This window comes from Epinephelus fuscoguttatus, linkage group LG24 (genome assembly GCF_011397635.1).
Source record: "Epinephelus fuscoguttatus linkage group LG24, E.fuscoguttatus.final_Chr_v1".
NCBI classification, from domain to species: domain Eukaryota; kingdom Metazoa; phylum Chordata; class Actinopteri; order Perciformes; family Serranidae; genus Epinephelus; species Epinephelus fuscoguttatus.
The window spans coordinates 7,658,894-7,686,555 of record NC_064775.1 but is presented as its reverse complement, the minus strand read 5'-3'; the positions used below and the strand labels follow the sequence as shown (position 1 = coordinate 7,686,555).

At 44.0% G+C, this 27,662-nt stretch overlaps 1 protein-coding gene across 1 annotated transcript in view; it reads left to right on the top strand.

The window, feature by feature from the left end:
- Nucleotides 1-27,662, top strand: part of pard3ba (par-3 family cell polarity regulator beta a) — a 217,656-nt gene that overhangs the window by 177,137 nt on the left and 12,857 nt on the right. The window contains exon 24 of the mRNA XM_049570235.1: nucleotides 20,478-20,554. Coding sequence (XP_049426192.1) covers nucleotides 20,478-20,554 — 77 coding nt within the window. The remainder of the gene's footprint in view (nucleotides 1-20,477; nucleotides 20,555-27,662) is intronic.

The following is a 27,662-nucleotide window of genomic DNA, read 5'->3' as shown; positions in this document are numbered from 1 at the left end:
TCTTTCCTTCTTTCTCTACTTTTTTTATCTACTTTCCTTCTCTGCATGTTTCTTTCTTTCTTTCTTTCTTTCTTTCTTTCTTTACTCCATTCATTCTTTCTCTGCTGGTTTCTTTGTTTTTCTTTTTTCTATCTCTACTTATTTATTTGTTTACCTCTTTCTTTCTTTACTTCTTTCTTCCTTTCTTTATCCACTTCTTTGTTTCCTTATTTCTTTCCTTCTTTCTTTACTTTATATATCTGCTTTCTTTCTCTGCATCTTTCTTTCTTTCTTTCTTTCTGTCCCTCTTTCTTTACTTCTTTCTTTCCTTCTGTCTTTACTTCTTTCTCTACTTTTTTATCTACTTTCTTTCTCTGCATGTTTCTTTTTTCGTCTAGTTCTTTCTTTTTCTGCATGTCTTTTGTTTACCTCTTTCTTTCTGTCCTTTATCTACTCCTTTCTTTCTATAATTCTTTTATTCTTTATTTCTTCATCTAGTCCTTCCTTCTTTCCTATTTGCCCCCTAGTGGTCATTGTCAGACATCAGTGGTGTCTCCAGCTGATGCTCTGACTCACCTCCAGCCTCTGACACAGCTCAACATCTATGAAGCTTCATATTGTGTGTGTGTGTGTGTGTGTGTGTGTGTGTGTGTGTGTGTGTGTGTGTGTGTTCACTGCAATGCTGTCTGCATGTCTGTGACATGTTTATTATAATGTTGATGGACTTAACATACACCTCAGCTGACCATGAATAACATGTGACTCCACAGTGCACCAGAATCTGCTTTAGCCATTGTAACAAAGACACACAGGTGCACGGTATAGGAGACACACACACACACACACACACACACACACACACACACAGAAGCTCATGCATCTTATCTTCAACTCATTACCCTGTGAGTCGTAAACAACAGTGGCAGCACATGTGACACCTTAATGAACACAGAAGTCATAGAAAACCACACGCGCAGCTACACACTCGGAGTCATTATAAAACACACACAGAGAGGCACTCACACAAGTCCAGATAGGACTTGTCATCCGTTGCGCAGCTGTTTTTTGTACTTCCCTCTAATGTTGTGTGTGTGGACATCCATCACCTTGATGATATTTTAATGTCACATCCTCGGGCTGTCTCAATCTCTCCCCCTCTCTCTCACTCTCCTCTCTCCCTCCCACACGTCAGCCATCACTTCATAAATAAACCCCCACATCATTAAGTAAACACGCACCAGCCTGTCACGGTGATAGATGGCCTACAAACACTCGCGCGCACACACACATACAGGCGCTGGTGATGTGTGCGGGACGCCTCATGCCCACAGGCAAAGGCCCCCCGATGGGTTTTGCGCCCACAGTCCTAATGAATGCGCACGTATTCAACTGTGAACTTGATCTAAGAGCTCACTTTTGGAGAAACTGTCCTCAAAATGAAGTTATTATGAACCAAATGTGGCGGTAACACACTTCACAATGTGTTCGCAGGCCCTTTATGGTACATTGATATTGAGCTTAGTTTACTGGTGTGATTGGTTGGCTCCCACTGTGCCCTAGTGACTGACCATCACCGCCTCCACCTGACAAGTGCCTCCACTTACCGCACACCTTCTGCTGTGAACAATTCAGGCTCTCCCCGTCTCTCTCACCTGAAGACACACACTCACACAGAGCGCGCAGTGTAATGGATGTGCTGGCAGGCTAGTCCCGCTGTGTGCCTACTGTTGGGGAAGCTGCCACAAAAAAACCCCTGTAGCCCAGCAGAGAGCTGCTTATAAAGACAAGAAGTGGGACCCTGGGGAGAGGAATGGGAGAGAGGGAGCAAGTAAATGAGGGAGAATACGAGGGGAATGGGAAGGGGAGCGGAAGCGAGGCAGCAATACAGAATAAGAGGAAGTGAAAGGGGAAGAGGGAGGAGATATCAGGAAGAGGGGAGAACATGACAAAGCAAATAAGTCTTAAAGAGGCGCCTTAGGGGGAAGATGGTTGGTTGGATGAGAAATATCACATCTAGCAGGGAGAAGCTGGATTGGCACGAGGAGGAGACAGATGGGACAGAGGAACTGACAGACACATGGAGGCATTGACATAAACGACTGAAGGAATGGAGCGGGGGAGGAAGAGAAAGATGTGGTGGTTTCAGGTGGTAGAGAGGTTGTTGAGACTGAAGCAAGCATGGGATGTCCTTAAACATGGTATTAAGGCTACATCCACACCTTTACCATTAATAACTATTTCCACATTTATGCCTCGCGTCCACACTACTCTGAAAACGAGACCTTTGAAACCAGTGAGACCTGATCATGTTTTAGTTTGAAAACTCCAGGGTTGCATTTTAGAGGCTAGAAAGTCAAAGTGCATTAAAGAACTATATATGACGTACCTATGTCCAGCTGTCATTACCCATGTAAGCCCCACTTCAATCCATCTGTTCTGTTCTCATGAATGCAAGTGTCAAAGGTCACTGTGACCTTGCATCCGTCTCATTCTTGTGAACCTGTATTTCAAGAAGGCCTTGAGGGAATTCTTCAAATTTGGCACAACATTCACTTTGACTCACCAATGAACTAATTGAATTTTGGTGGTCAAAGGTCAAGGTCATTGTGACCTTGCGCCCATCTTATTACAATGAACATGATGTGCTCAAAGGTCAAGGTCACTGTGATCTTGCATCTGTCTAATTCTTGTGAACGCGAACCTCGAGAACACCTTAAGGATATTTCTTCAAATTTGACACGAATGTCAACTTGGACTCATCAGTGAAATGATTAGGTCTTGGTAGTCAAAGGTCAAGGTCACTGTGACCCTGCATGATAAGAATGCCTTTAGGGAATTCCTCAAATTTGACACGACCATTCACTGGGACTCACTAATGAACTGATTGAATTTTGGTGGTCAGAGGTCAAGGTCATTGTGACCTTGCATCTGCCTTATTCCAGTAAGCATGATATGGTCAAAGGTCAAGGTCACTGTGATCCTGCATCATTTTAATTCTTGTGAAAGCGAACCTCGAGAACACCTTAAGGATATTTCTTCAAATTGGCACAAATGTCGACTTGGACTCATCAGTGAAATGATTAGGTCTTGGTAGTCAAAGGTCAAGGTCACTGTGACCCTGCATGATAAGAATGCCTTTAGGGAATTCCTCAAATTTGACACGACCATTCACTGGGACTCACTAATGAACTGATTGAATTTTGGTGGTCAGAGGTCAAGGTCATTGTGACCTTGCATCTGCCTTATTCCAGTAAGCATGATATGGTCAAAGGTCAAGGTCACTGTGATCCTGCATCATTTTAATTCTTGTGAAAGCGAACCTCGAGAACACCTTAGGGATATTTCTTCAAATTGGCACAAATGTTGACTTGGACTCATCAGTGAAATGATTAGGTCTTGGTAGTCAAAGGTCAAGGTCACTGTGACCCTGCATGATAAGAATGCCTTTAGGGAATTCCTCAAATTTGACACGACCATTCACTGGGACTCACTAATGAACTGATTGAATTTTGGTGGTCAGAGGTCAAGGTCATTGTGACCTTGCATCTGCCTTATTCCAGTAAGCATGATATGGTCAAAGGTCAAGGTCACTGTGATCCTGCATCATTTTAATTCTTGTGAAAGCGAACCTTGAGAACACCTTAAGGATATTTCTTCAAATTGGCACAAATGTCGACTTGGACTCAACAATAACATGATAAGGTCTTGGTGGCCAAAGGTCAAGATCACTGTGACCTCTTCTGTCTCAGTTTTGTGAACAAGATATATCTCAAGAACACCTTGAGGGAATTTCTTCAAATTTAGAGCAAATGTTCATTTTGGCTTAAGGATGAACTGATTGAATTTTGGTGGTCAAAGGTCAAGGTCACTGTCATCTTGCATCTGTCTCATTCTTGTGAACACGATATATCTCGAGAACACATTGAGTGAATTTCTTCACATTTTGAGCAAACGTTCACTTGGGCTTAATGATGAGCTGATTAGACTTTGGTGGTCAACGGTCAAGGTCACTGTGACCTTTCATCCTCTTGAACATTTTATCTCAAGAACACCTTGAGGGAATTTCCTCAAATTTGGCATAAACTTCCACTTCCACTCAAGGATCAACTGTCAAGGTTATTGTGACCTCTAAAAACAAAAAAATCATACACTTATAATGACATGTAGTAGAGAACAAAATGATGAATTAATAACATTAATTCAAATTTCTACCTGGCTCTTTATAAAGTTGTCTCCTCTTCCCATGTGCTGCGGTGGCTCATTTTATTACATTGTGTTGTTCGTGGACAAACTGAAACCTGCAGTGTACATTTACCACCACTTGACAACTTTACTCTGCTCTGATTGCCAGCATCACCCTCACTCCGTTGCGTGACCACAAACACTATGCACAAGGCACTACACGACTCTTATCACACAATGATAGCCTGCCAAAACTGCCTGCAATTGGTTTAGAAGTCTTCACAATCTAAAAAATGTTTTCACACCAGAAACGAACTAAACCATGGTCCAATGTGATCTGGACCGCGACCACCTGTTTTTGTTGAACCAAGGTCCACACTGAGGTACAGAGGAGGTTTCACACCTGTGATGCTGGATTTAGATGACTTTAAAATGACTCTCAATATTTTCTCTTGCCACCTTGACTGCCTTATACTCATGTGTTGCTTTCTGTAAGAGCTCCACCTCTTCATTGTCCACAAATCTCTAGTCTTACTTTTCATCATCTCCGTAGTATTTTCTGTAACTAAGCAACGAACTGCAGAGAAGACAATGTGCTTCCTGCTTACATCAGCATGCCAGTGCACAGTGTGCATGAATAGTCATGTGATAATGCGTTTTGGGGTGTGTTAATTCTAACGGAGATTACTTCTGAAACTGTGGTAAAATGCTTGTTTTTGTTTTAAAACGGTGTTTCAAAATGAAATTGTATCATCATGGATGTGGCCTAAATCTCTACAAAAGGGTGCAAAAGAAAAGGAAATTTCCTAGTGGGAATTTCAAGTTCTACTGACACGCCGCAGAATACATATTTATTCTGTAAATACATCTTCTGTGCTTCTTTAAGGAAGCTTTTTCTGTTTCCAACTCATGTCTCTGCCTTCCTTCAGTCTGTGCCGTCCAATTAATTCGAAACTTTCTCAAATAAGCTGTTAAAAATGTAGATTTCTAAAAGGAGATGAATCGGAGAAAGCGAGCGTGGGAGGGCCGAGATGCTTAGTTGGTGCATATGGAAGAAAGTGAGGGAGAGAGAGCAGCTGGTCCGGGGGTGTTTCTCTGAAGGAGGCTGCACTAATGTTAGTCTAATGTTAGTGTTAATCAGGTTAGCATATGCCCCGTGTGTGTATGTGTGTGTGTCGGTTTGAGCTTTTACTGATGCACCTGCCATATTTTAATGAGGGAAGAGAGAGGGATGACTGGCTAACATACACCATCACTCAACATCTCTCTCTTTCTGTCTGTGTCACCTTCTTCCCCCTCCTCTCTCTTTCTTTTTCTCACACACACACACACACACACACACACACACACACACACACACACTCCCAGTGGGAAAAGCTCCATGTGAGGCATCTGAGCAAGATGGAATAAGTCCTGCTTTCTGTTTTTTACAAACATGCTCACAAGTTTTGAAATGTAGCCTCTATTCTGGACTGACTTTACGCACACGCGCAAAGCACGTGCACATGCATACACACCACATGTGAATGAGCACGGCCACAAACTGACACACACGAGTTTGAACACCCGCTCACACACGTTTTATAACAGACTTTTAAGAGGTAACATACCACAAACACATAAAAACACACAATCCACAATCAACCATGAAAAGGCAACATATACACACAAGCACACGCACATAAAAACACACACACACACACACACACACACACACACACACAGTCACCATCAAAGAGCTGCAAACCTCAGCTTTGGCCAAACCAATGCTGTTCTCAGAGTTCATTTCTCTGTAGGAGGCTCCAGCCAAATCCATGCTGGCAGCACACACACACACACACACACACACACACACACATGCAGGCAAACTTTTAGAGGAAAATCTCGTAATTCAGTAATTACAAGAAATGCCGTCTCTTGATCCTGGTTTCTCCGTGATCCTCTCGCCCAGTGCAGCAGTCGAAGCCTGTGCACATCAAAGGCTGCCCGTCGGTCCCGGCTCTCTGGCCCGGGCTCGGTGCTATTCTGGCCTGTGTAATTACACAGGCCCCCACCACAAGTTAGTGTTTGGATCATACACCCCAGAATAACCCTGAACAAGCTACTGTGAGCGGCTACTGGAAAACCGTCTGCACAGGAGGAAAATGATAGAGAAGAAAGCAGGCAGGAGGTAGAGCTTCCAGGAGACCGCTCTCTGTTAATGTCGGGGTTGAGGTGATAATTATGAAATGAAAGCAGAGCTGCAAAGATAGTTCCTCTTTACAAGCCATTTAGTCCAATATCCAGTCTTGCAAGATAATTTTAGGTTAAGGTATTTGCCAGCGAGGTGGCAATAATCCATGTTTTGCAATGCAGATGTAATTGTTTCTTGCACTAATACCTTTAAACATTCCAGAAAAAGGCACATTATCTGGATATGATGCTGCGTGAATATTCTGAAAATTGCTTTTTGAGACAAGTGAAATTACCTGACACCATTTGTGTACTGACTGCAGATAAGAGAGCAGAGAAAGAGGGGCAAAGACACTGAGCACAGGTTCATTTCAGAGACTGTGTAAAAAAAATCAGTCAGTGGAGGTATTTAAATAACAACGTAGTGTACTAGTATGTGTAGCATGCTACGCTAGTCATGGATGTTACATAATGTTAGTAACAACCGAACTTGTTTTAAGCCAAACCATGATGTTTTTTCTAAACCTGACCACGTACTTTTGTAACCTAAACCTAAGGAACGTAAGGAAGTTCTTTACCTGTTTTTTAAGTTTATTTTTAAAAAGATTGTATGCATTTAACAAGCCAAAAGTGTACATTTCCTGTGAAAAAGGAAGGATTATTTTAAGTCTAAATTTAGATGCCGTCCCTTGGTGTCCAAAAGTGACGCAGGAGGGTACCTAGCACCAGTGTTACCAACTCTTCCAATGAAAGTAGCTAGCACTCGCCCCTTAAGTCAATAAAAGTTGCAAAATGACATCATGCAGTCGTCTGCATATTAATGACATCATTGCGCATCAATGGAAGCATTAAAACTTTACCGAATTAGATTCAATAGCCACATGACAGCAGAAGAGCCAGAGATTACTCTGAGCACCGTGTATGGAAATGACTGACAACATAATATATTGCTTGCTTTTTCCCTGATGGTCTGAATAAATCGCAAAATTTGTCGTTAGAATTAAAGTCGCGAAGAGGGTCTAAAACGTTGCTAATCTAGCAAGAAAGTTGTCGACTTGGCAACACTGCCTAGCACGTCATATTTTGACGTGTAGGGCCACTAACAACTATCGCGATTTGACAAGTTGAGCGTGAGAATGTGTTGTGACGTTGCCATCTTGGATTTTCGGGCTATATTTGGACTACAGGGCAGACTTAACCCCAGTGCTAATGGCTAGCGTGATTAGCACGGTGCATTTACGGCTATGGTTAACTGTAATAATGCTAGTTTTTGCTAACGAATACCAGGTTTAAAACAATTAAAACAAAATGTAATACCAGAGAAACTAAATATCTGACTCCTTAGAGGGTCTTTTAGTGCAACTAAACACTGGACAAGACATTTTTTAGGTGACCAAAACATTAAAATTACTTAAATGAACTGAAAACACATTGAAACAGTGAAAGCTACGGCTACTCTGTGAATCTTGGGTAACGCTGTGGTTACATTACCGAACAAAATTGTTCCTATGGAGGCAGTTTGGCATCCACTTGTCTTTCAAAGTTACCATGCCCTGAATCATACACAAGTTTAAGCCTTAATAACATTTACACACTTGTACGAAAATTCAACCCTCGCTTTTGGAGCCAGCCCCTAGTGGCCATTTAAGGACCTGCAGTTTTTAGCACTTCCACGTTCACTTCATTTTTAGCCCCAGAGGTTGTTGTTTGGTTCAATGATTTCTATGATTCCGACATAATTTCATACTTTCTGACCACCTTTGTTGTTTTACATCATCTGCTCTTTGCCGCTGGCCATCACCCCTCCGTTTGATTGGTACACACAGGAGCACTTCCCCGTTCACTCCCTCAAACACACACAAAGACTGGAGACTCAGGCACAAGCTGAACTCTTGCTCACACTCCTGGGAGACAAAGACAAGAGTGAACATCTCATTCCGGCATTATGTTTCTACCCACTGCTATCAAGAGTTTTCACACACACGTCTCGCACCTTTCTCCCTCTTTTCTTTGCAAAGTCACAATGAACGATTCCGTCCACGGACTCCTCCTCTCTGTCCTTGTCTCTCCAGCTCATCCCCGAGGCTCAACACACCTCTCTCCTCTCTCTTTTGTTTTAAGTCACTTCATTCCAATGCTGCACAGCAACCAGCTGAGGATTTTTATTTTTTTCCCTACCTCCTCTCCCTCCTCCCCATCTGGGCCAACAAAGGCCTACAGGGACTTACTTGGTGTCTGTCTTTATCCCCACAGCTTGTCTCTGGCCTACGGGCAAACTGCAGAGTGTGATCTGTCTGCAAGTTGATAGAAATCTCCCATTCTGCTCCTCACTCGCACCGCTCTCACTTCAAAGCTCGTCACCAGTCTATGTTTGAGTTAAAGAAGGGGAGGTTCAGTGGGGTTGGCTCTGAGTGTGTGTGTGTCTCTTTGCTCAGGTCACACTTAAACATCTTATCAAAAGAAGAAAAGAAAATGAATTTGTGCTCGAAATCATTTTACCTAGCTAATTATACACAGAGCATTTTGTTGCAGTGACGCTGTCAAGTTCGAATCAGTTTTACCACACATTAGTATCCTATGCTTGATACAAGAAGGTTGTGGAAAGAAATTACAATTCCCTTCTTTTTTTCCACTTTGGAGCACTAATGGAAAATGTAAATTAAATTTAACTATTTAAATTGTCTGACCTTGCCATACTGGCTTGTATCTGCGCAAAGTTTGAAGGAAGCAACATCTGTGCATTTTCCTAAAATGAGACTTGAACGTAATCCGTGCATGATATATATTAGGTACAACACTTATATGAAAGCCAGCCACTCTCAAATTTGGGAAACGTGTAGCCAGAGGAACAGACTTTGACATATCACTGGCAAAAAGATCTGAAACCTTCAGTACAGAGCGGACTTGGGCAGAGTTTGCAGGTTTGGGATGTAAACCAAGCAGCAACATCCGGGGCTGTGAAACAAAGTCAACGCAGAAATGCCGAAAACTGCAGTTCCTCAAACGGCCACTTGAGGTTGGCTCCAAAAGCGAGTCAATCCCTATAGACGCCCATGTTAAAATGTCCAACTTTACAGCAGAAACAAACATCACAGAGTTAGGGCTGGGCAATAAATTGATTTTATCGATTAATTCGAATTTGTAGTTTAGGCCGATTTGTTTTAATGAAAATCGAGTTTCTATTTTAAATCCGCCACCGCCGCTCCACACTGGGCTCCCGTAGTTCAGAGTGGGCTCACCCCTCACCCCCGCACGCTTGATACACAAACAACATGGCAGCGAGCGCTGAAGAACTCGTTCTCAAGAAAGGGAACGAGTTCTTCAGCGCTTTTGTGTGCTCACCTGTGTGTGCGTGTGTGTGTGCGCGTGCATCAGGGCCGAACTCCACCATGCGACACAGAGCAGAGGAGGATTTTAGACGCGCACCGTGTAGGGACAGAAATGACATGCCGTTGTGTAAATAAGATAAATAAGTGTTACCAACGCCAAGCTGGCAGACCCCTGAATCGTAATAAAGGGACCTCAGAAGACCTTTAGCTCCTTTAGCTTGTGTTAGCTCATTGTGGCAACAACACATAAACAGCGGGACTTCGTCTGCGTTAAAGAACGGCACTTTATTTTCAGCACTGCAGGGATGATGCACAGCCTCTCTCATCAGTGTCTGATGTTTACATAGAGGGAAATAACTCAACAACAGCATGCAGAACTGCGTAGGCTTCTTCACTGTGGCTGCTCGATGTAAACAACAGAGCACACGCCTCACTTTCTTCCTGGGGCGCATCCGTCTGACGTCACACACCACACCCAGCGCACTAATGTCTCATACCTCCTACATCAACTACACACATACACAGCTCCTCACACACACACACACACACACACACACACACACACACACACACAAGCCACACACATGCCACACACATCAGGCTCAGCCTGTAACATAAGGCTATTTAGTTTGTTTAATAAAAGGACAAGGTATAGACCTGTTCTATAAGAAAGGTAACCTTAAATGACTTCTGTTCTGATCCAATATGATGGTAGGGGAAACACTGCCGTATGATAAGAAAGGGGTCCGGAGGAAAGCGATCACAGATGCAGTCGCCATGTATATTGTGATGTGATGCCCATATATCGGCTACCGTGGAAAAGCTGGGGTTTATTCACATGCTTAAAGTTTTGGACCCCAGGTATGTGCTACCAGGCCGCAAGTATTTTTTTTGTTGTTGTTTTAACTAGGAGGGTAAAAAATTGATTTAAATCGTGAATCGGATTTGTTGTGAAAAAAATCAGAGATTTTTTTTTTTTTTAGGCCATATCGCCCAGCCCTACACAGAGTATAGGTGTAATTTTAGGCATCGCTATTTTAGTGTGTCTTGAGTTCAAGAAAGTTAATGGTAAAGGTAACATTTTGGTTGCCTAAAAAAGTCTTGACTAGCATTTGGTTGGACTTCTAGGCAAGTTTCTGAGCCCGTAAGTCACCACTTCATAGCGTTCCAGGCAAGTCACGCCAAATTGTCAAAACATGGCAGACCATGTGGGGTTTAAGTTTTTTTATGCCGGTTCCTTCCTCATTTGAGCGAAACGGAGGAGAAACGGCGCATAAGGTCACAGATGCTACTATACTTTTTATTTTACGTATCTGTGTGTTTGGAAATGTATTTTGTATTGATTTATTCTTGCACTGGAAACTAGCTGTTAGAGCGGCTGCCAATGCGTTAACATTAGGGTTATTTTTTGTCTATTTCTCACCGTGTATCACCTGCATCAACACCACATCCATGGGGCTGCCATTGCTGTTGAGAGGAGTAAAGTAATTGGTTTAGAGGGCTGTGTGATGTCAGAAAGCGTAACTGGGAGTACATCGATCTGGTACGAGTTCACAGGTGATAAGTTACGGGTTTGACTGCCCTTCCAGTGCACTTTCACAAGTAGAAGGTTGTAAAAACACGAGTTACGGGTTGCCTGGAACCCACCATAAGACCCTCTAAGGAGTCTGTTATTCAGGTTCTCTGACAGGCACATTTAGTGTAAATGGTTTTAAGCTTGTTTTTTGCTAGCTAAAACTAGCATTATTATTAGCATTATCGCAGTTAACCATGGCTATAAATGCACTGTGCTAACCAAGCTAGCAGCTAGCATTACAGCTGTGCGTACCCTCCCGTCCAAACATGGTCAGTTCTGGCTCCAAAAATACATCGTATTATGGAGCCTGTGGTGATTCCCACCCCGAGTAGATATTATTATGTCTTTCACAACCACTAATGCTGCGACAGCGGCTGACAGTTACAAGCTAATAAGCTAACGAACAACATAAACAAATGAAAGATGCTAACTACACTCATCACACTGCTCTGAAACCTCTCAACGTAGCACTGGTCTCATCCCGACACTTCGGAGGCCAGAACCAGAAATCTCAGTGAGGGAAAAATAGATTTATGTTAGAAAACCATGTTAAACAAAATATTAATCTGAGCAGAATATTTTTACATACTTAAAAACACATCTGGAGGCCGTGAGCCATTACATTGAAAGGCTACTACTTCATCACTCGGAGAAGGAAACTCTTCTTCTTCTTGTGTGCCTCCGACAGCCAAACTACTGCAGGTAATTTGGGGAAAATGGAGCCTTTAAAACCAATGACACTCAATCTGGAGGGTCTGGAGTTGGCAGGAGTTGCATCAAAGTAGAAGGTCAGACGCATCGACCTCACGACATTTGCAGCAGGCCATTGGAGGGCATGAAGAGCTGGAGTCCGTCATCAAAGCCTCACTGGTGGCGGCGCTGTCGACCCCCACATTCACAAATCTGTGACTGTAAGGAGGGGACGACTGAAGACTGAATCACCTGCGCTGCGGAGATGGCAGCATCACAGAACCCAGACACATGACTCGACAAAACCGGAGGGGCAGCTGTCAGATGTGTTTGCAGCTCGTGTGTGTGTGTGTGTGTGTGTGTGTGTGTGTGTGTGTGTGTGCGCATCAAGGCTGTGCCCAGGCTCACACAAACACACACTCTGTTCGACGGTTGTGTCACAGCTTGGTAAATAAAAAATAAACCAAGCAAGCGCTGCCTTTCTCTTACTCACACACCCTGTGACATAGCTTTCGGGGGCATCATAACCTGGAGAGGGAAGAATGAAAACGCACACACACGCACACACTCTCTCACAGGGGTATTTGGATGTTATTTCAGTGAACAGTGGGGAGGCAAACAAACCCACAGAGGGGGTAGAGGAACAGGGACACGGCTCCAGTAAATAAACAACACCCCACGGCCACTGCCACGGCCACACACACACTCCGACACACACACGGAACAGGTTTAAGATGCATGTTGATTGCAAATGCACACACATGCAGGTCCCCTTTTGCGCAAGTTTGACAAGTCACTGATTTGGTTTCGGTAGTTTAAATAACACGAAACCTAATATTCTGTTTACAACCAGAACAACCCAGTAAGTGCTTTTTGTAACCACGATGAAACGGACCAGCCCAGTCCGTGTTTAGACATCCTGAAGAGTGATATAAATCGCCCAGTTGCAAAATGTTTGCGGCTAATAGCCACTTAGACAAATCAAATACTCTCTTGGGTTGCAAAACATATTTTTTCCCCGTGTCTGTTTGTCCACTCAGAGCCGGTGACATCAGTACGTTTCTGGGAAAGTGTAAAACATTCTTTCGAGTGTGTGCGCTGATGCGTGCAAACCATTTATTTAGAGTTCATGCAAACGGTTTGAAAGGTTAAACCAGAGCAAATTTATTCGGACAGATAAAGTAGTCTGCGTGGAGCCGTAGCAAATGATGGAAGTAAGAGTGTGCTGAACTCTTATTTATCTAATGCAGCTAATGAGCTAAACAGTCTTTCCCCACTACCTGTTGCATCCTCACATGGGAAGATTAAACCGCAAACACACACACACACACACACACACACACACACACACACACACACATCCAGTCAGTCTGAAGCCAACTGTATGTAAATGTAAAAAGCCATCCGAAGGTCAAGAGTTGAGGCCTAAACAAACACTAACAATGCAGACAATTACCAGCAGATTGGCCTATTACCAAAATAGACTGCATTCCAGTCTGAGTGTGTGTAACCTTTGGTCCCCGTGTGTGTGTGTGTGTGTGCCATCTGCTGCTAACGAGCTCCGAGTGAGCAGGGTCCAGGTGTGGGAGTGTTTAGTGTACACCGGGGGGCGAGTGAGCCTCCTGTTTGAGATCCACACACACAGAGCCTCCTAATACAGCATAATCTCTGTGCCAACGGCTTAGCGTCAAAGAGGTGCGCTGACCTTTCTCAGATTCGGTTGGTTATTAGTTGGTTACTATGCCAACAAGCCGTTTCACAGGAATACTGCAAATTTGTGGAGAAAGTTTCTGTTGGAGGAAGGTGCTTAATCAGACCAGAGGCCACCTCAGGGTGTCTGCCAGGCAGCCTAATGTCGGACTGTTTGATGCTAATGGTAAGATTACAGTGAGTTAGCTGATGATAACACTAACTTCTTAACGTTACTCTTCTACATCCCCTACGAGCTCTCTCCATCACTGGTTGTCCTTGGCAACATGCTGCTTTCCCCCCCATGACAGGAGCGTCTTGTCCAGTCTACACCAGCTAGCTTTTGGTGGTCCCTATGCGAAATCTTGTTCTGCCCCGCTGTTTTCAACACTCATGGCTGAACACGAAAATCAAAATCTGGCTTCCGTCAAAAGACGCTCGCAACGGGGCTAACAGCTTTCCTGGGATATTATTGATTATAAAATGCTATTTTGTGCTGTTTTTAGACCCTAATTAATTTACCATGTCAGTCTGAAAATGCTGTTTAGGTAGTTTTCGTACAGATATTTGTCCTTAACAGTAGGAAAATGGCTTACGTACTTACTTCCTCCTTCTTTTAGTCAGCCCCTGGTCCTCCAACGAGTGATAACTGCTAGTTACCCTGGATTTATACACCTGTTCAAGGGATAGTGCACCGAACATGAAAATTCAGCCATTATCTACTCACCCATATACCGAGGGAGGCTCAGGTGAAGTTTTAGAGTCCTCACATCACTTGCAGAGATCCAAGGGGAGAGGAGGTAGCAGCACAACTCCACCTAATGGAGGCTGACGGCGCCCCAGATTCAAACGTCCAAAAACACATGATTGAAACCACAAAATATCTCCATACTGCTCGTCCGTAGTGATCCAAGTGTCCTGAAGCCCCGACATAAAAAGTTGCTTGGAACAACGTCATATGAACTCTGTTTTTAGCCTCATTGTAGCCTGTAGCTCTGACTGCCTCTCACACGTGCGCGCTTGCGCAAGACCGTGTTGCCATTTGCGGAGCCTGGGCTGCCTCCAGAGACCGGACTTTTTCACAGCATATTCAGAGGACATGTAGCTGGTGGATCGCGAGGAGATGTTTGCTGTATGTGACAAAAACTTTTCAAGCTTAGGAAGACTTAGAGAGCCTTTAACATGAACTCTCCCATCAAAAAGCTAAAGTGCTAAAACTCAAATTTGTGGTGTCATAAGGCTATTCAATTACAAATTCAATTGGGCCGGATTTTGAAACCACAAAGTGTTGATGGACATTTTTTCAGCAGCAAGCAACCTATTGAAAACTTTTTTTTTTTTTTAGCTTTTGGTTATGACAAATGATATTTGAGGAGCATCACATAATGCAGAAACAGAATAAAAAAGAGCTATCAATGCACAGAAGCTTAAAAAGTGTCACTAACAGTAACTACTGTAATAACACACTCTGTCTCTCTACCAGCATCTTCCTCTCTCCCTTCTTCTCCAAATACACGGCACTTAGTTTTATACAGTCCATGGCAGCAACAGTCGTGTACAACAACAAAGTCATGATATAAACTCAATAACATCTCACTGGAAACAAATCTAACATGTCAATAAAACAAATATTCCTCCTGATGTCACAATACTGTGAAAAAAGTGATGTTATTCAAGCATGAAGACTTCTTTGTTTGTTGTGGTTAGCCTGTCTGGTTGCGCGTGCGTGTTAGTGCATGTGTAACCCACTGGCAAGCTCATCACCTGCACTCCTACAGCGGTTACAGCTGACATTAAGATGGCGTCATTGGGAAACACAGCACCCACCCTCCACTCCCCACCGGCGAGCACAGTTGCTGTTGTTTAGCCCTGTTTATGGAGTTAGCACCATTAGCTGCTAGCCACCAGTTCAGCCATTTCCATGATGATAAATATGTCAAGACAACTCGTGCACTTTAAAATCAGTATGAATATTTGACAGTTTGTTTGTTGGACTTTTAGTTTGACAGTGGCATTCAGGTAACATAGTAAACAAGCTAACAGTGCTAACAAAATGCGCAACAGCATTTTTTGTCGACACCAGATATGAAACAAAAGCCAGAGACTTTCGTATAAAGTTGCTGTGAGCTGTAATTTCACCCCTTCTGAGCAGAAGAGAGACGATAATCTTATTTCGGAGAGTCTTGTGTTGCTGCATTGTGTCGGCAGCTGTCTGCACCAAAGAGTATCGTGAAAGTCAAGAGCGCTCACTCCACAGCAAAATGTCCCCAGGAGAACACTGCGCAGCAAACAGACCAGCAAATTTAAAAACAAGTCACTCATTTTCAGGGGCAGCCCAGTATTTTGACATTTCCAGTTCATAGTCAACAAGTGGCAGCTGTGGTTACATCTCTGTGTGTTCTGTCTTGTGTCGCATTGGCCTGCTCACACACCAAATCTTTAACTACAGTTCCCTCAGTTGTCTCCCCCTCTGTCTCATCTCCTCCCTCTCCTCCCATGGGGGAGTCAGCAGAATCTCATCACAGTGATTTTAAGGGAGGGGAGGGTTGATATCAGGAGGATTCCGCCTCATGGTGCCAGTCGGATGAGGGGCGTGGGGGCGAGGTTGCCAACAGGAGGTGGGCATGGGGCACCAGGCAGAGGCTCCACACTGAGACACATGCTTAATTAGCACCCGAGATGGATGGAGAGAAGAAGAAAAGGATGGATGGAAGAGGAATAGATGGCAGTACAGGGTGCTAATTATGCCGTTTTGAAAAGAGACGGCGCAGGAAAGCGGTTTGGGAAAGGCAAATCTGAGCATCTCAGTCACGGGATGAAAGCCGTGCTCAGGCATTGTGTCAAAGCACTTGGACTCTCATTTGAGGCTTATTGTATATATGAGCATCACAAATTTACAGCAGAGCCAAAAGTGCTCCAAGAAATTCATTTCCTGAGCTCCGGCAATACTTTGTGATGAATGCGACAGCTGTGCTGCTAGAGTTGATTGGTGTGTCTGTGTGTGTGTGTGTGTGTGTTGCAATGCGTATCATCTGGCACTGTCAAGGCACAGCTTTCTAATTTGGAAAAATGGAAAAGTGACTTTCTGCTCATTCACACTCGCACACGCGCCAAGCATTCTGCCAGAGCGCTTGTCAGCTGGTGAATTGCGGCAATGACTCAACACAATGATGCACTTCATAAGAAAGATTGTTCCTGATACATTTAAGCTCGTTTGCTGTCCCCGATGACAGAGTCTTAAAAAGCAGTCTGAAGATCTGCTGATTGGAAGGTGTAGATTACACACAGCCGCAGTCGTGTCCAAGATTAACAAAGTCTTTCAGCTTTACAGTTTTCCCACATGACGCTCATGAGAAATAGGAAATTCCCTCGTGTGTGTGTGTGTGTTGTGGTCTGGCATGGACTCCAAAGTGAATCTGGCTCTCTGTCAGCTACTGTCTGCGCAAGACATTAACTTCTCCGCCGATAACCACTCATACATGCCCCATACGTGCAGTAGATACACACAGCGCTGTCGATGATGTCACCGGGTTCAGGGCGAGGACGTGAACCTGCGTGCCAGGAGCACCAAAGTGCTTGTCATCGCTCTCCACCTGCGGAGCTGTGAAGACGAGGCTTTTTGCTCGCGACCGCTGCGTTTTCGCTCAAACCTGGATGACTTTCATATTGCTGTTTCACCAGTTGCCATGGTGAGACTGAGATTTGTTGTGTGTGTGTGTGTGTGTGTGCGCCACATCATCTGGCACTAAAGCTGGCTGTCTAATTTGGAGAAATGGGCATCCATAAGACATCCATAACATGTGTGTGTGTGTGTGTGTGTGTGTGTGTGTGTTAATAAAGGAATCACCCAGATATGGCTGCAGGCTGTTATGTTAATACAATCAAGGGACAAAGAATTTCACTCATTTTATCTAAACACACATTTCCTCCCCTCATCATCATCTTTTCTTCTCCCCCACTCCACACTCAGAAGATGTATTACGCCATGTTCCACACACACACACACACACACACACACACACACACACACACACACAAGGTCTTCCACCTGAGTCCCAGCGTCTTGCTGAGACTAATGCCCCCTTTACCTCACATTATGCATCTCTTTGCATAATGTCCCCCACCAAAGATGGAGCATTCACACCCCGACATCATATTAAACCTGCGCACACGCCTTCCCCGACTACCACAATATTACCATACACGTATACACACACACACACACACACACACACACACAGCCACAAAGCCACTTTAGTGAACAGAGCTTGCCCCAGCCTCGCCTCTGATGTGCTTTCACTTCCTGGCTCCCATTCAGAGACATTAGAGCTCGCTACATTACAGAGACATGCTAATGATATCTGGTAATGCGCCGCCGCTGCATTGACATGCAGGATGAGTTTGAACTCATACGAACATGCAAAACACAGCAACTGCTGTATGGAGTCATTTGGAGTCTTTATGGTGTGTGTGTGTTTGGGATGTTAAATTCAGTGTGTGTGGGCGTTCGCGGGGTTGATAGCCCGGATCAAACACTGTTTACCTCTTTAGATTTCCATGTGTGCGCCTGTCAAACCTGTGATTGTGTGTTTACGCACACATGTGCACATGTCAGTTATTGTATGTATGACTGCTCTGGTGTGTTTGGCCAACATGCTGGTGTGTGCAGTGGTGTATGGTGTGTTTAACCAATGAAATGTCCGCTGAGTAAACAGCCTGTGTTTGTGTGGGGAAACTCAAAGCCCGGGACCATAGATTACGGATAATTGAAACTGTATGCTCTCTCTCCTCTCTGTCTACCCCTTGTTCAAACCCCTGTGTATTGTTGTAACCTCACACCATGTTTGGAGTTGCGCAACTAAATTCGACGCTCCATCTTTTTTTCTACATGCGAGACTTCGATCCAAACTGAGCCAGCGTGTTTGACGCCAAAAAAGCATGCATACATTTCAGCACTTTACTTAAACAGTTTATGTAAGTCTGAAACAGCACTTTCATATTTGGAGTTTTTGCGATGGCGGTCATTCATTGTTTCTCCACTCGTTTAATTTGTCACCCGTCTGTAAGTAATCATAAAGATCAGAAGGTCTGAGATCAAGCTGAGTAAACCATCCTACTCCCCTACCACATGATACCTTTAATCCACAGTTGTTTGCCTACAGAAAAACAGCAAAGACGCTTTAGCTCCACTACTTTAAAATGACCCGACTCTGTTTACCAATGTCATTTTCAGATTTATTTCCCTGCCTGAGCATGGACTTCACTTTAATCAGTCACTTCCTAGTGTGCATAGATGAAAGCATGAGCAACCTACTCTAAATGTAATTTTTCTTGAGCGTGAAGCCAACACACACATGTTCATCAGAGGGGCACGCTGCTTATATGTGGGTACATGTGTTTGTGTTACCACATGTGGGGCATTCCCAGAGCTCCCCCCTCTCCTGTTTTTTGTTTCCGCTGAAACCACAAGGCTGTCCACGAACGCATACACACTGCAAATACTTAATTTGTGTCCTGTGAGTTGAATTTGAAATATTACTGAGGTTAAACATATAGCCTGAGGATACAGTGCGTGTTCTGCTTCAGCAGGCTTTGAATCCACAAACAGCTTAAAGGGCAACTTTAGTGTTTTCCAGCGTGGAATGTATTTTCCCACATTTTTGTGTCTATGTGATTAGTCGGAGCAACAACATTTGAAATTGGTCCGGTATTGAGCGAGACAAGCAAGCAGCAAAACTGACTGCAGTGTAATTCAATGGGGCAATTGAGCAGCTTCAATGCACGTCCACTTAAAGTATGTGTTTTTGCCACTCACAGGCTCCGATTGTTATTTTAAGTGTCAGGCAGCATTATGAAAGGATCCCTACAGAGATAGATGTTTTATGCATGATCCTGCATTATGCTCAAAGAGTGGGACTTCGTTTCAAATTTGCCTGGGTAGTAGCGAAGCGCCTCTTGCTCCTCTCCTTCGACTTCTCAGTCACGCAGCGCTGGCCTGGCTCTCAACGAAAAGGCAGAAGGTGGGGCTGTATGTACCTTGCTGGCGGATGTATTCTCAAGATGGCGAAACGTTATGGAACCCCACAGACAACTTACCCGCACGATGTACAAACAAATCCGAAATTCTTCTTTTACGAGAATAAGTCAGATTATTGGTGGAGGTAATAGTACACCAGTGATGACATATTTATGAATGCAGACATCGATTTTTGCCAATAAACAACTGAAAATGTTACACACTGTCCCTTTAACTAGAAACAGCCCCAAAATCGGCATCGCCAAACTCCACTTTAATTAACAGTGATTTTAGTGCGTACAGCACATCTAACTGGGTGAATGTAGGATTTATTTCAACCGAGCCAAGACAGTATTTGTGAGTCTTCTTGGTTGTGACGATGCCCATTTCAGGGCTGTTTCTCGTTAAACAAAAAGGATCTTACAAAGGGATAAAGGGGTCTGTCTCTGCAGGGCTCCTTTCCACAATGTTATCGGACACTTAGAGTAAGTCAGAGCCTGTCTGTGGCAAAACAAACACTTTTAGTGGACGGAAATTGACCATTTTCATTTGCCACACAGTTTCACTGCTGTTGGCTGCAGCGGTCTCTCTCAGTACTAAAACAGTTTTAAAAATGGTTGTTCCTATTAATTACTTAAACGCAGAAACATTGGAAAAGAGTTTAAAAAATACTAAAGTTATCCTTTAACACATTCTTGTTTTCATCATCTCTCTACCTGACTGACTTCCACTGAGGAAGGTCTGAGTGTGATCTTTGCTTGAGGGTATTTTGACTGTTGAGTGGCTGAACCTTGGACATTTCTTGTCTACATACTGACATTACTTGTCCCGTGTCTCCTCACAGGTGGCGCCCAGAGGTGCTGAATCTCGATCCGCGCCTCACTACGAAGAGGTGGACCGACAATACCCCACACACCCCAGGTGAGACCTCTGCATGTGTGTGTGTGTTTGTGTGTGTGTGTGCTTGTTCTTTTCCTAAATGCAGGAAATGAGATGATAACTTCTTGCCACTCCCTCCCTTTGTGTCTCCATCACTCACACGAACACACACACACACACACACATGCACGCACGGAGCAGACTAATCCTCTTTGGAGCTTATAATTAAATCTGGAGTGTTTGCCTTGGGAGTGTCTACTCATCCCAGGAATAGGAGTATTCAGCTCTCCAGAGAGCAGGGCACAAGGAGGAGGATCACACACACACGCACATACGGAGGGTGGTTTGCTCTTATGAAGAATGTATAACCTCTAGTGTGAGTTTAACAGAACTGCACATGTCCCTTTGTGTGTGTTTAAAATTTCTCATGTCAAATTAGGCACATGTGTACCTCTGCATATTTCCCAGCAGAGCCACAGCCCACATACATCAGTCTCAGTATTACCTGACTCGTGCACGCGAGTGTGTGCACGCACACGCCGAACAAACGCCATCTTTGTGATGATGGCGGGCCCCGGCAGCTAAGTGGAGCGTGGAGTGGCGCGGTGCGAGGAAAGTGAGAGGAGGAGAATGAGGAAAAGAGGGGGACACCGGGATGGAGAGGAGGAGAGTGAGAAAAAGAGAACAGTCATTTCACGGGTTATTGCCCCTCCTGATATGACAGGCACCAGGGAGCGCAGACATCAGCACCGGCTCAGGGGGGACGAGACACACGGAGAATCTGGGAGAGAGGAGGATAGAGGAGGAGGGACATGACCGAGCAAGAGGGACAGAGAGATTAGCCAACTGTAACTGTGGAGACAATCACAAATGGAGACAGACACACCAAGGGAGACTCGCTTGACCCCTGACAGCTCAAACTATACTTAGGTACAGTAACACAGATTTAAAAAAAAAAAAAAACTTCCAGCTCATGCCCATCCACTTATCCAAACTTTCTCCGCAGTAATATTGAAGCAAGTCCGGAAAATTGGAAACCTTCCCAGCCATTCAGACTGGCAGACATAAAAGTTGCACTCTGCATTTTATTGCTGAAATGATTAGCAGACAACTATTTTGACAATTAATCATTTGAATCAATTTTAAAGCGAGCAGACCGAACATTCTCTGTTGAATGAAAGAATTTGCTGCTTGCTTTTTTGCTTGATATTTAAGCAATAGTAAACGCAAGGTCATGCTGACTGTGATTCAATCATGGGCACGAGGCCGCAGTGTGATATTGGTTATATACAACACTCCCACAAGCACCATGTATGCTACTTTGTGTAGGTGTGGAAGTGAGCCTGACTGTGAAGCCAATTTTTGGAGAGGCCAAACGACGATACTGCCGTTTCCAGGGTCCATCGCATGTTGCCCTACTGCCCAAAAAGAATTTCTCCCATTGACCAACATGGTGAAAGAGACATCTGTGGAATAGTAGATACATATTTTGAACGTCACAACCCCTGCAAAATGATTTAATCATTTTGGCTGATAACATTTGGATGAATAAATCATGTTATCCCCGTTCAAATTACTAGTGGCAATCATCCGGGTGATTTTATACGTGGCAGTAGAACTATTTTGGCTTCATGCACCACTGAGCAACTTTCATAGGCATGAACGGAGCCCCGCTACCAATGCCGTATCCAGTTCTCCTAATACACCTATGGAGTTCACAGCTGGTGACAAAATGGCTGATGGCAAATGAGCACGCCTGGTGGTTTGTAGTGAAGTACCCTGGCTTCTTTCCTTCCCTTCGTTCCCTTCTAACGACCGCTCAAAATTTAACTCAATTATTCTTTGCGGAAATATTGTAGCTGGCTAGCTAGCTAATGGATGATGGCACGGTGGCTGAAGTTTAACCAAAGAACCAGGTTGCCCAAGGAAGAGTAACCAAGACAATGAAAAGACTGGTAGATGAAACTACTAAGTTAGCGAAAAACTGTAGTAGTGTCTCACTTCAGTCTATTCAGTCTCTATTCATACCAAGGAAAAATTCGAATATTATTCAAATTTTTAACATAAAAAACATTCGAATCTGATTTTGGGGGAAGATTGACAGCCCTACTTTACACACTCTCCCATGACGGTGAACTAAAACCCTTTGGCGTGAGTACGAAACAAGACATTAGATGACATAATTTTCGGGTTTAGGAGAGACAGACCGACATTTTTCAATATTTTAACGCATTTTTTGATAAAATGATTAGTCGACTAATCGAAGAAATAATCGACAGATTAGTCAACAAAGAAAATAATCGTTAGTTGCAGCCCTGCTTACTTAATCCTCTTCTTCCCGGGTGGGAAATAAGGCTTCGACGACTCAACGCCATTCATCTCGGTGTTGTGCTACTTTCTGTACCTCTCCCCATGTAAGCTTCAATTCTTCCAGCTCCCCTTCAACTGTTCTCCGCCAGGTATTCTTTGGCCACCCAGGCTTACATTGTCCAGGTGGTGTCTATCGTAATGCTACCTTCGGTATCCTCTCCTTGTCCATTCTTAGGACATGGCCTAGCCATCTGAGTCGCCGGTGTTTTATTTCAAGGAGTGATACATGCACAGTAAAAAGTCCTAGTGATGCTATAGTCTATATAACGCCCCCTGTCCAAAAAGTACTTGGTTTGAACTAGCTGTTGTGTTGTATAATGTAGATTAAATCTTATTGGATTTGACATTGTTGAAATTTGAAGACATGAACTTGGACTTGGGGAGAAACATTTCTCTCTATTCTCTGCCATTTTATAGACAGAAGGAATACTCGAAAAATAAACTGCGGATCAGTAGATAATGAAAATAATGATTAGTTTTAGCCTTGCTGTATTTCCAGTGTTGCTCTAATACCTATAATACCTACTGAATCTTCCTGCATTTTAATAAACTTCTACTAAGACCTGCACCTTTGCAGTTCTGCCAGAGGGTAGATAAGGAAAAGGAATTCAAATAAGAATATTGTTCTCCAAACTACACTATATTATATATGACAGGTCAGATGATTTTTTTATTTAAGTAATGAGGTATAAGCAGCCATCGTATTCTCCGGCTTATATGATTAGACGTGAAGATAAGAAGTCAGGTTCAAGTAATGTTCATTACCTCAAGAAATGTTCTCATTGTTATTTAACTGTTGTTCATCTCCTCTTTGAAGTATTTTTAGGCCCAGGCCCATAGGATATCATCCGTTTGAAATGCATATGGTACAGTTAACATGCTTCTGGGGACATTTGCCTCAGCAGAAGAGCAAAAAGCAAGAGCAACAAAAGGCAGAGAAAAAAGTGCCAGATAGAGTTTGAACACTATTCAAACTCACATGTTTGTGTTCTTGTTTCTGATGTTCCTGTAAAGATAAATCACGACTCCTCAGTCCCCAAAACTCCTCTGACTCCCCTCACATAAATACGGAGGCGAGAGGAGGAGGGGACGCAAATATATTCCGGGAATTTTTTTTTTTTTTTTTTTTTTTTTCATCGAGGGGGGAAAAAACAGGAGGCAAAGAGAGAGCAGACACAGCAGTGAATTGAATGCATTTTTCAAAGTGGAGCTGAACTTTGTGCAAAATCCCCCCGGGGGCCGCCATTATTGAAAGCCATTTCCTCTCAAAATGAGTGCGGCTCCACCATTGGCCTGGCTCTCATTAGCATACATTTGGCCTGCCTTTGTGTGGAGCCGGCTGGGGCTGCAGCTGGAGGGGTGGGAGTGAAGGAGGTGAGTGTGTGTGTGCATGGATAGTACAGGAGATGTAGCAAAGCACCTCACAGATGGGAGCATATGGAGAGAGAGGAGAGGTAAGAGTCGGAAGGATGAGGATGAAATCGAGGCAGAATCAAGGCGTTCAGGCAGACATTTACATATTTCACTTTTAGTGTTGTGTTGCTAAATGTCAGAACGTCCATGCACATTATAGCTCTCATAATGAAGGCACACAAGTATGGTCTATTAAATTTATGTTATGGGGTATTTTCTCCCATAGGTTCAAGTGGTTAGGACTTTTTGTTGTTTTAAGAACACAGCATATTCCACTTTTCTCACAGTTCAAAAAAAAGTTCCCACTTTACCTTCTGACTTTCTTGATTTTATCGGAAAGCGCTTTTCATCACAGTCCTGCAGCCCAATTTTTTATTATACCAAGAGCTGTCTGGCTATTCCCACCTCTCAAATCAAGAGTTTCTTTGGACCTGAAGGAGTGGATGCCAAAGTAGCAGGAAAGAAAGTGGACCTCAGCCTGGGACTTAGTGCCGAGAGCTACTGCACAGCAGCCAACGAGAGAGGCTGAAGTCTGGGAAAGAGGATTTGGAAAGAGGGCTGGAAGTGGCAGCGTCGAGAGGTTTGCCCCAGGGAGGGTGATAGTGCTACTTTGGCTCTTACCTCCCTCTCCGTTTGGCCATTAACGCTGGGGTGCTTGGGGGACTCTCACAAATGCACACACACACACTCACGCAGCCATATGGAGAATATTAACATCATTACCAATTCAAAGCAGCAGGTCACGGGCGCAACGACCCAGCCCCGGGTTATCCAATCAGAGCACCCCCTGACCCACTCCCCCAAGGTGATTGGATTAGGGGGCCGGGTTGGCGAGGCAACGTTGCTGGCCGGGGCTGATAATTGGCTGATTAATGTGCAGCCGATGGCTAGTGTGTCAGAGAGCGTGGGGCTTGAACCAGAGGAGCATTCTGGCCACATGAAGCTCTTGTCACATCTGGACAATGGAGATGAACATAAGATGTGTTGGTTCGTCGTAAACAAGACCCGACATGGGATACAAATCGGGTTGATCCTATATATGCTGGTGCTCTATCAAAATCAGTTGGATGATGCAATGGCTCATTTCTAGACAAACATGAACTTATGTCAGTATCTCAATTTTGGTCATTTGGGGGTTCGTCTGATTTTAGATAAGCAAAGTCTTGGCTTTTAGAATCTGAATCTCTTATCGCCGAATTTAGATGATAAATACAGTTTTGAAGCTTGTAAAGGCATGATGACAAGCTAGCAGCAAACACTCGTCAACTGCACTCTGGTCCTACTCAGTACTTCTTTCCATTTTCCTTCCTTCTCAGTATGTCTCCCTGAAATTATGAGTGAAAAGCTTATCGTAACAAGGCAGGGTCCTTGCGTTCCAAGGATAGCGAAGGCCTGTCCGGTTCTACTCTGCCTTACTCCACCTCTGATTGCCAAACACACACTTTCTTACCCTAAACCTAACCAATCCCATTCCTCTTGGCTAAACCTAACAAACCCATCCAACGAAGGCGATGAGTATAAGCCAATCAGAGGGAGGCTAGGGTGGGTCATGCCTTCGCTATCCTATTGGAGTTACCCCCCCAGAAAGCTTAGAATCTCCTCTTTCCAAGAGTTCATGAAAATCTACATATGTTTCAGGGTCAGCGTGACTGAAAATGAACAAGAATAAAGCTTAAGTGTGGAAGTACGGGAAAAACATGGCTGCCTCTCAATTTCTTGCTGCTGCCAGTGTTGACGGCCCTTTCTGTTTGGTCTGGGTCTGACTGTCCAGGGGTCCCATTCAGATCTCGTCTCTTTAAGATGGCAGTGTCAGTCTGTCTTTCACTTTTGGACTCTTGAAGAACACGTACATCTTTCTGTCACTCTGAGAAGCCTCTTAGGTGAAGTGACTGAATGCTCAGTGCTCATATCAAGCACTCTCTGCCCCTCCTTAAAAAAACACAGAGGGCACCATCTTGATTGTCTTCAGCATGTTGAGTATCCTGTGGCATGTGGGGGAAGTGTCCCTTAAGGACTCTCATCTGACCTTCCTGAAAAGTGCACACACTTCCATGCACTTCCCAGACTTACAGCCACTTGGTTTTCTCCACCATGTCTCGACACATGAACCTTTTCACCCCGGGCTGTGTCTCCCCTAATGAGCCATGTCCAGACTGGACACACCTAGCAACACCGAATAGAAGAGAATAAATGACTCAACCCCCCTCTGACTGAAAGCAATCTGTTGATTAGAATAGGATGAATAAATAAGGAAAGATGAGAGGAATATTAAAAAAGAAAAACCCCTCTAAAATGCTCATTTTTGCTTATTTATTTCTGCTTCATTGTCTGGTTTTGTCGACTGGAAATAAACTCCCAACATTTCACTCCTACCTCGCACGGTTGGATGGTTGTATTTATTGCAAAGGTCTGTTATTATTTTAGCGCAGTAATATTGTTAGGGCCCATAGTTTGGAGCTCTCGATGAATCCGGATGGCTTTTTCAAGGTCAGGGGAGAAATCATATTTTCGCCACACTCGCCCAATCTTTATTAAAACCCAATCCTGCTTCTCACAGTTTCATAAGTGATCAAGTGTTTCCCCACCCGCTGCAGTCCAGCTGTCGAATGACTCACTTTAAACTCACCCAACTCAGTTAGAGTTATTGTCTCCGTAACTCATTTAATTTCTCGGGTCCTGGAGAGTCTTTCTTCACAACAGTTTTTCTACATTTGCCCCATAACAGCTGCTGATGTCGTTCCAGGACTCTGCGTGATTGGTTTAAAAGGTGACGTGACCCCGTCTTTTATTGTTAAATAAGAGCATCTGAAGCAATGTGTGGATTATTTTGTTTGATTTCCCGAGAGGTGTCCTGACCCTTTTCTTATTTGCGGGCCCTTTATGAAGGAACGGGCCCTGCCGGTGTGCAGAGGCAGCAGTGTTTGTCCAGCTAACGGTATTTGTGCTCAGACACAGGGAAAATGTAATGGAATCAGCAGTAGGAAATGAAAGGGCTTTAGCCAGCTCCGCCGCATGCACAGCGGAGGCACCGGCGGCTCTACCTGTTTACAATAACGCCTCTTTTTCTGTTCTCTGCATTTTCCCTGTGATTCCATCAATCCTTTTCGTCTGCATTTTTGTGTCGCTTCTGTTTATATCTCTCTTTGCGTCTCTTTCTATCTCGTCTCTGTCCTCTTCCATGCCTCTCTCCCACGGTCTCTCAGGTCTGTGTACGGGAAAACCAAATCACCGCTTTATAAATAAAACAAAAGATACACACTTTTAGGTGTTGGCGCTCTCCATGAGCTCCGTGAGAAATACAGAGACTGTCATGTACAAGTCTGCATGACATTCGGTCCGCAAATACAGATGGACGTGCGGCTCTGTG